At 45.5% G+C, this 9,334-nt stretch overlaps 1 protein-coding gene across 2 annotated transcripts; it reads right to left on the reverse strand.

The window, feature by feature from the left end:
* Window positions 1-525: 525 nt before the first annotated feature.
* On the reverse strand, window positions 526-8,772 carry LOC115398911 (soluble guanylate cyclase 88E-like). 2 transcript variants are annotated; one of them, XM_030105974.1, is made up of 19 exons: window positions 8,726-8,772; window positions 8,417-8,622; window positions 8,076-8,216; window positions 7,083-7,222; window positions 6,757-6,891; window positions 6,426-6,549; window positions 6,217-6,336; window positions 5,997-6,081; window positions 5,560-5,646; window positions 5,030-5,147; window positions 4,315-4,444; window positions 4,002-4,148; window positions 3,208-3,354; window positions 2,958-3,114; window positions 2,761-2,870; window positions 2,568-2,657; window positions 1,701-1,859; window positions 1,463-1,588; window positions 526-1,329 (listed from the first exon to the last, which is right to left on the reverse strand). In XM_030105974.1, the coding sequence occupies exons 2-19, from the start codon at window positions 8,534-8,536 to the stop codon at window positions 1,177-1,179; spliced, it is 2,289 nt and encodes a 762-aa protein (XP_029961834.1). In that variant the 5' UTR covers window positions 8,537-8,622; window positions 8,726-8,772; the 3' UTR covers window positions 526-1,176. The 2 variants fall into 2 exon arrangements, with proteins under 2 accessions (XP_029961834.1, XP_029961827.1); XM_030105967.1 differs by having other exon boundaries at window positions 1,463-1,600.
* Between the last annotated feature and the right edge of the window lie 562 nt (window positions 8,773-9,334).

Genomic DNA, 9,334 nt, shown 5'->3' on the forward strand with positions numbered 1-9,334 from the left:
GATCGTGGTCATATTTTGCGTGGTCTGCCTCCTGCTCCTGTTGGCCTTTTTCTACGCCTTCTGCTTCCATTGCTCCATTAGTTCATCGCTTAAAGACTCGCACACGACCAGCAGATGCGGCCAAGACCGCGAGGATGCCACCTATAAGCGCAGCTCGTCCGATAACCTGTCAGAGGCAAATGTTGTCTGAGAGCGGATGAAAATAACAGAAAATAGGGTTGTAGTTTGACTACCAGATTATTTTTTTCATTTGATTTTTGCCCCTTCTCGATAAAGAAGAATTACGCAAAAGGTGCAGTTGAATTAGTTCCTGAATCTGTTAAAATACTGTTTCCAAGGATTCCTACTAGTTCAGTGGCGTTTAAGAGAGCTACTGGTAAACATGCATGAGAATGCCACATATTTATCCATCCAACGAGGACTGAGCTGAATAAAAACATGCAAAATATATGCAAATGTCAATGTGACTCTGAATGCGAGAGGCTTTGAGTGACAAGAAAAACAACAACAAATGGATCCACACTCTGCGGCAGCCATCCCACTTTATTTTCGCTATGCTGACAAGTATTATCGTCGTGCTGCGGTTGTATATTTGACTGATAGAGAGCAGTGACTTGATACATGCAAGATGAAGGACAGGGAGACGGATGGGGGAGAGATTCAGAATGATATCTTCGCATGACGAAGCAAGAAGTCAAATCTTAGGAGCAGCCAGAGAAGCAGTGCTGGTAGATACTGAGCTTGTGTCCAGCTGAACTGAGTGGCAGTGAACACTTTTTAATACTAGAATATATCGGATAATTCGTGTGCTGATTCTTACTGAGAGCTTTCAGGAGCTGGAATAAAATTAGCAGTGATTGCTGCAGCTGATTTACTGGTAGAGCTAAAAAAAAAAAAAAAAAAAAAAGCTTCAATGATTGTGATATGCAATTTAACACCACACAAGGTCACCAGAAATTCAAAGCATCGCAGCCTAGTTCATGTACAAACGTGCCACAGGAGACTGCGCTGGCACCAATGCAAGACTTCTCCTCAAAAGCCAAAATAGTAGCGACAACTGCACTGCCATCTGCCAGCTGAGTTTGTTGTACAAAAAGTGCTTTAGAAAGAGCAATTTATACGTATTTTTTGGCTAGAGCATCAGCTATCGTTTGTTTAAGCAGCAGTTTTTTGGGTTCAAGATACGGAACACATGGCGCTTTTGGATCCGCGGGAGTCACAGGAGCTGTCCCGGGACTCCATGAGCGAGTCTCTGCCGTCGGACTCAGGTGAGTCCAGGTCCAGGTCGTCGTCCTGTAGATCATCTGGCAAGGCGTCCTTGAAGTGGGACTGAGGGAAAACAGGTAGGTTCATCAGAGTTACAGCAAAACGGTGACCGTGAAGCAGCTCGAGCTGTATTTAACTTCCTAGTCACTGAAAGATCTGCATTCCAGTAATAATGGGAGCAGATCTGTTCCCTCACCTTGTGAACAGACATCTCCTCCACACGGCACTCCTCCATCGATTCCTCCAGAGAGTGGCCCGAAATCTCCATCTTGATACGATGGGAACGAATAGATTTCACATCATCCTCATCCTCGCCGGCCACCAGAGGGAAAACCTGGCAGCAGAAAAACAAGCCGCCGAGAATCAGAGACGAGGAGGAGACTGACGCAAATGAGCGTGAAAGCCGTTCGTGCATCTCTTCGCTGAGGCGTTACCAGTCCCTCCTCGTCCCCCGTGGCTTCAGGGCCCGAGATGGTGGCCTTGCTGATGGCTTTACTGATGGTCTGAGTCTCAAACTGAGGACAGGCTGCCTGAGCGTTGCCATCCTTGTCCCTTTTTCCTTTCAGCCAATAGGTCTCGATTTCAACATTGCCCTGAAAATGGTTGACAGGAGGAAAAAAAAAAAAAAAAAAAGCAAAAGAAAGTGACTCACAAATAATCATAGACGCACACTCAGAAGCACAATGTCTGTCGTGCGCATTTAGTGGCAGCTGCTGGGTTTTCAGCTCCCTGATGAAAAAAATGAATAACTTGCTTTCTGGAGATTGGCACCTGTAATCAACAGCCTGAAAAACCTCCGGGAGTCACTTTGGTGGCTTTATCACTGAATGTGTGGCCTCAAAGTCAAGCCCACCGATAAAATGGGAAATCAGACAGCAAGCTGCAATTACTAGCAGTGAATACTAAGCGTGCAGACTCCCCAGAGCCAAAACATTGTGAGTTGCTATTATTATTTTATATAGTTTTGTGACAGTAATGTTTGTCCTGTCTGACTACTGATATACAAACCTTCCATTAGCTGAAGTCAAAGCCTCATGTATATTCTGTAAAGTGCTGCAGATAATATGTCTTCGCTCCTGAGTGGGGCTGGGCTTCTTCAGCACTCTTTCCAATTCATATCAATTCATTCTATAAACGGTTTGTTTGAAATCCCTGCACTCTGCAGAGTGTAATTTAAATGGAGCTTATGAGTGTTTTTTAATTAAACTGAGCTGCGTTTTGTGGACGATTATCAGCAATATTGTCGCAATGCAACAAATGAGGAGTGTGTCGTTGCTACAGCGACAGCTGTGACTTTGGACCTTGATGGTGATGATTCCCCTCCTCTCGAAAATGAAGTGGCTTCCTTTCAGGTGCTCATAGGTGGCGCTGCTGAGCTGAATGTGCATCTCCTGAGGGAGACACAAGAGTGGCCAGTCACAACAACGGCGTTATTTCTGTATGAGACGTCACTTTTCAACGCCGGTTTTCTTTCGAGGTTGCTGGTTCACACACCTTTCCATTGCTCTCCATTGCAGACGCAGTGTGGACTGTGTCTCCGTGCAGACCGTAGCGTGGCATCTTATGTCCGACCACGCCCGCCACGACCATCCCAGAGTGTATTCCTGTGACCAAAACACAGATGAGCTCCGTCGTCCCGCCACTGACATGCTGACACATACACACACACACCGACACGGAGCTTTACACACCGACGCGGATCTGTATGTTGTTGCCGTTGGAGGGGTCTTTGAGGTGATCGATGGAGCGCACCATGTCTAACGCCATGTCGCAAATGTTGTGCGCGTGATACTTAGTCTTCTCTGGAGCACCAGCTACCACCATGTAGGCGTCCCCAATGGTCTCGACCTGAAAAACACCGAAAGATCAGCCGATGCCCGGGAGCTGATGCGTGCGAGTTGTGTGACTGACGTAGGGGGAAGAGGGAAGCAACCCACGGACCTTGAAGACGCGGTGCTTCTCACTGAGTGTGTCAAACAGCGTGTACATGGTGTTGAGCATGGACACCACCTGCATGGGAGTGATGTGGCTGCAGATGCGAGTGAAACCCACCACATCGCTGAAGAGAATGGTCACATCTGGGAACACCTGGGAGAAAAGTGACGAGAGGTAATTAAGAAGCGCGATGACACACTGCGAACACACACACACGCAAGGGTCGCTTCTCGAGTAGGCCCTTTGATGCATCGCCACAGTGCCGCTCTAAATCAGTCTCTATTTACATTTCTTGAGATTGCACTAGTGCATGAGAGCTAAAATAAGCAGTGATTATCACAAAGATCTGCTGGTATTCTTTTCTCTGCGGTGCAGCCACTGTGTATAATTCTGTTATGACAGCTACCCCCTTTACTTTGTTCTCCACCATCGATGTACTCTATCTTTGATCTCGCTCTACGCTTGAGTTAACTAAGGCCAATTAAGGGGAACCTCATAAGGGGAGATTCTGTATCATTAATATTTGTAAGAAAATCTGAGTCCAGACAAGGAAGCATGAAAAGATAACAGGGAAGATGTACAGATATTATATAACCACTCTCGTGTTTTTGAGCTATCAGAAGAATCTATCTTTTGATTCGAAACAAAACCCTCTGAAAAAGTCCTGTGTTAATATTTTAAAGTTTTCAGTCTGGCCTCTTGCAGAAAGAAAGCACCATTATCTGTCTGTGGAGCAGTGATTGACTTGTCAAAGCAGCATCAATACGAAGTGTATATTCCCAGCACTGTGTGTTTCTGACCTCGCAGGTGTTTACAGCAGGTTCCCCTTTACGCAGCCGTTTAGCCACTGGCTTTGGAATCATCCTGTATAGAAGGTCGTCAGTCTTCTTCATCTCATAGTCCAACATCTTCATGCTCTCTTCCAGTTTACTGGACTTCTTTTGCTCCTGCAGAATCAGACCGATTGATGTAGTTCAGACTGTGTCCCGGCCCTGCAAGCAGCAGGTACTTCACAACATTAAAATACGGAGCCCAAAGCAACTCTGCATAATGCAGAGTGACAGGAGAGTCGACCACACGTAGAAAATGCAGCTGCACTTTGGCACGGGGAACCTGTATGAGTGCTCTCTTCAGCTCCTCTGACTGCTGAGTGCCTGCCAGCACCAGGTCTCTGCTGGAGTCGTGCATGCTCAGGTCATTGATGTACAAGCCGGTCTTAAACATAGCGCTCAGACTCTCCATCCTGCATGTCAGGCAGAGAGAAATGAGACCGTGGCATTACTGGCATCCTGTTTTAAACAACCAAATGAATCTTATGATTCTACCATTAACAATATGATCAGAATAATATTAATAATTGCAGAATAAAAAGAAACTAATCATGGGATGCTAATTTTTTTTTTTTTTTTTTTGTTTTCTGCCCCATTAAGAATGTGAGTAGTGCGGCGTGGCATTTAACATTTCGGTAGCTTTGTCAATACTAGCATGAGGGCATTTTGCTTGCAAAACAAAATGTTTTAGAAGAGGAGGGAGATGTTTTGGTAATGTACTCGGAGGAAAACACTCTCAGTTGCAAATGGGTTCCCATTAGGCTCACAAGAGCTGCACTGTCTGATTACAAGCTAATTAGCAGCTCATTTCATGCATGGTAAGTGCTGTTAGAATGGGCCCCTGATTTGATTCACTGCCCAGGCTTTTATTTCCAGCCTCGTAATTCAGTTTAGCTCTTGCTGCTTTTCCGAATGTTTTACTTTTCAACTGCAGCCTTTTAATAAAGATCTGGATCTGTGTGTGTGTGTGTGTGTGTGTGTGTGTGTGTTGGCATTACACAGGGGTTCCCAGAAAGATGATGGACTCCCACTCTGGCATGTATCTCATTTGTCCTTTCAGTTTGAGGCAGCGGCTCCCGTCGCCCCAGCTCTCCATTGCATTAGCGCTGTTACCATCTGAAAGCAGAGCAATCACATGTCAATTCCAGATATTCAAGAGGAAACGATAACTGTTTGGCACAAACAATGCCACTCTCGTGGATTCATCACTTTTAACAAAAGACTTAGAAGTTTTTTGGGGGGAAAAAAGTATCTGAAAAACATGAATATAGATTTCAGAAAAACGGCAGCGTCTAAAACTAATTACTATGACTAGCATGAGAGGTGTACATATTTGACCTTATTTTGTCCAACAATTAAAGTCATGAAGGTCAAAAAACAAATCTGCTTCCTGGTGTTTTTCTTGATGGCAGAAACCTGCTGTTAGTATTATGAAAAAAAAAATAGGGAAATTGTTGGATAATTGATCATCTTTATGTCTTGAACATTCAATTCAGACTCTGACGAGTCAACATAGAGAGGTCATGACCTTTGTAATCATCTCCAATGATGGACTGGAAAGCCATGAGCTCCACGTCCACATCAGCAGAGCGGTTGGCGTTTTCATAGTCAGAATCTGTGAAAAAAAAAAAACAGGGGGAGCCATCAGGAAAATAGAAACAGTCTTATTTACATCATGCAGATTTAACTTTGACAAGATCCTCTCAATTCAATCAGTAAATAACAACAAAACATCACAATCGAATTAGCTTGACTGCCGGACCGCCGAGGCAGTCGGTTTTAATTCTGCAGTGCTGATTCTCTTGGACTTGAACAAACATCAATCTTTATGCACCATTTCATGTGTCGCTGACAATAACTGCATCTTGTGTCTGACTGCAGTGAAATTGATTCGACTACAAGGCAGCAAGTCGTCTCTCATCAGACACACACCCCTGCGAGGGTTTACATGGCTTCCACTCTTACTCTGGACTCGGTTGTGGAGGTTCCTTTCTCTCTTCACTGGCTCCTTGGACATGATCTCAAATAGGTTGTTGGGATGGGAGATAATCTGTGCACAGATTACAGAAACCAGGATTATCTGAGCTCATTCACACTCCGTGGAGGCTGATGTTAAAGCTACATTGTTGGTTATCGCAGTTCAATTGCAACCAAAACCAGGACATCAATTTCGGGAGCGTCTCACCATGTTCCAGGTGAACTCCACCAGGGGGCGAGCCAGCAGGAAGGCGTCATTGATCTTCTTTCCATCCAGATCAGGGAAGACTGTAGCCAGGCCTGAGCCCACATTGTGCACCACCATGTCCTGATTGAATGTAAGGGATCAGTGAGCACGGCTTCATCTCATTCCCCGGCTGCCCTTGGTAACATATAGAGGTAACTCTAAATAATTACCTGTCTGAAGACAATGTTGAAGGGGAAAACCTCAAAGAAGAAGTCAGAGGTAATTGGCAAAATCTCTTGCTCTTCCTCGTCCTCTTTCATGATGTAGCGGTACGCTGAGTTGTCAAAGTTCAGTCTGAGGAGTCACAGAGACTTATTTCAAAAGTTTAAAGTGAAATGTTAACTGTAGAGAATTTTTTTCTATCAGGGATCAAGACACAAAAGTTTTGTGCGTCACTTGTTTAATGCCTTTTTCAGTGTTAAATCTCAGCAGGAAATCTCACTGTGTTCTATGTGTGTGTGTGTGTGTGTGTGTGTGTGTGTGTGTGTGTGTGTGTTGTACCTCATAGTGACATGGGAGTAGTCTCCGACCATCTGCTCAGAGAGCACCTCCACATGGATGTCAGTGTCGTAGAACTGCTTCCCCATCTGCCTCAGCTGACCCATGGCGTAGTGCAGGTAACCCTTACGCTTGCTCCTGCAGGTCACAGAGGAGGAGGAGGAGGAGGAGGAGAAATTTAGTGTCTTTCAAAAGAGATTCATCCAACAGCTTGGTCCCTGTATTCCCTGTCGCTCTCCTGACTTTTATATCTAATGATAGACCGTCAATCTTCCATCCCAGAGCCGCTCCAGCCCTGCGGTTACTCCCTGCTTCCTGCTGCTGCAGACCTGTAGTGGAGGGTGACTCCGGTGGCGGACTCCTCCTGGCAGAAGAAGGTGGGGGGCTGCACCTTGGGGTAGCTGAAGCGCAGGTATTCGTGGAGGTTGTCGAGGCCGTTGACAAAGTCACGCACATGTCTGCCCAGAACCTGGAGGCAGACGCACAGAGAACAAAACTCTATTCCATCTACTGCTTATTATCCTGAAGACACAAAAACACATTTTAATATGAATTTCATGTCTGATGGGTATGTATACCGACAAACTGTGTTGGAATGTATTTATTTAGCAAAATGTGTGTGCCCGTGCACGGGCAAGCACATGTCACGTGTGTGTGACTGTCTGTCATTAGATTTGTGAACGCGTATTTTTAAAAGCCCGGGTGCGACAAGGATGTGTAAAAGTCTCTGTCTTCACTTCTAAATCCGGCGGCTTCCTCGGTCAGGTGATCTCGACTCTCAGTCGGGTCTTTCGAGTGCCTTCTCTCCTCCTGCCGGCTCACGCTCACATTTTCCCACAGTAATACAAAGTTATGTTCACGGTTATTGAGCACGTAACTTTGGGTTTTCGGGGGCTGTATCGATAAGAACACGTAGTACAGACCGAAAGAGCACACAGCCTTCGGAGCTTGACCCTGGTGGCCACAATGAGGGCGTTATGGAGGAATCTTTCTAAGTGAGTCAGAAAAATTCAAATGGCAGATATCTGGGGTGGAGTGAAGACACTGAAGACACATCTTGATCAATGTTCCGTTAGCCTTGCCTCAAAGGAAATCGGGACTCGCTTTAATCAAACTGTAATTTCATGTGATAACCTTTAGTTTTAAAAGATGCTCAAATATAAAACAGTGTTGTGTTCCAGTCATTTGCCCCAATCATCGACTGACAAAACCTGCTGTACCACGTAACGTTTACCTTTCACGGTTCAAAGCAGATTTCATGATTTCCTCAAATGTCTGCCAGACAAGCTGCGAAGCTCTGACAGCTCCGGGTCTCTGCTCACCTTGAGGATCCTGTCATAGCCGTACTTCCCGACAAAGCCCAGGAAGTACACACCCCAGGAGTTCATCAGCTCGTTGTAGGGTGTGCCTGTCACTCCGCTGGCTGCTTTCGCAATGCGGGGTATCACGCTCTCACTATATACCTGCAGATCCAGACAGCATCACTTAGGAAAACAGGCTCTCTGACAGCAGGGCGATAAATTCTGAGACAAAAGCGGCAGACTAAACAGATGAAAGGAGCAAAACAGGATGTTTTCAGCGCACGCCAGCCCCACAAGACCTCACAGGTATTCCGCTCTGCTTGTGAATACAAAGTTCACGCTCTAATACAGAGAAACTGTACCTGGTGGGTGACAAAAGAGTGTAACCTGACATCTGCTCTCTCTCTGACCAGCTTCCACACGTCATCCCCGTACGACTCCTTGATAAAGTCATGAAGACTCTCGCACAGCAGCCCGTACATTATTTCTCTCTGGATTGAGGCTCGAGCCGAGCGGCGTCAGGTCGGCTCCCCGGCTGATTGACTTCCAACAGTCCTCCCAAAGGCACCTGCAAGCGATAAGGAAAAGTTCAGAATGATGACTTTTTCAGTGCTGCAAGCTGAATTTTAATGCGTTTAGCTTTCAGCGCGGAGCTATAAAAAGAGGCGTACTTAATATCACTGCCTATTCTTTCTCCGGCTCTCAACGCTGCCAGTGAGGTTTCATGCGGAGGCCAACAGGGCACAGGATTTTAAAGGTGTTCTAATTACACAAGCCCTCCAGTCTGAGTGGGGCTCTATTGTCCTGGTGTCAGCTGCCAGTGCCTGGTGGCTGTTCACCTCTCCGCATGTGACACGAACACACCGCGGAAGAAACCTCTCAAACACAGATGACACCAATCACGAGAAAGTGTTCTGCTGTCATTCCAATATCCTACTGTCATCTCTTTCTTTTTTTTTTTCCTGGGAAATTAGCTTCTAATTTGCTGAATTGTTAATATGCACTTGTAATTGAAACTTTGTGTGCAATTAATTGTTAAAAGGGATTGTTCTGAATGAGCTTGAAGTGCCAGATTTATTCTGAAGCGGTGACGAAATAAAAGCAACACAGAGGCTGAATTATGCCTCGTTCTCTCAAGGAGCTGTAGCCTATTTTTACAGAGCAAAAATTGATATTTTCTAAACAAACGCTCACTAAATAAACCTTTGGTGTGTGGCGACTCTTCAACTTCTATGGTCTATCTCTTGATGGGCTTTTTGTGACTCAGGATGACTTCACAT

Source organism: Salarias fasciatus, chromosome 2 (genome assembly GCF_902148845.1).
Source record: "Salarias fasciatus chromosome 2, fSalaFa1.1, whole genome shotgun sequence".
Lineage (NCBI taxonomy): Eukaryota > Metazoa > Chordata > Actinopteri > Blenniiformes > Blenniidae > Salarias > Salarias fasciatus.

Bases quoted from the DNA above. Each gene is read 5' to 3' on its own strand.
- LOC115398911 (XM_030105967.1), bottom strand. From the start codon at position 8,536: ATGTACGGGCTGCTGTGCGAGAGTCTTCATGACTTTATCAAGGAGTCG. The intron at 8,217-8,416 runs GTACAGTTTCTC...CTGGATCTGCAG, and splicing joins ACTCTTTTGTCACCCACCAG to GTATATAGTGAGAGCGTGAT. The intron at 1,601-1,700 runs GTAACGCCTCAG...TTCTGCTGCCAG, and splicing joins CGGGGGACGAGGAGGGACTG to GTTTTCCCTCTGGTGGCCGG.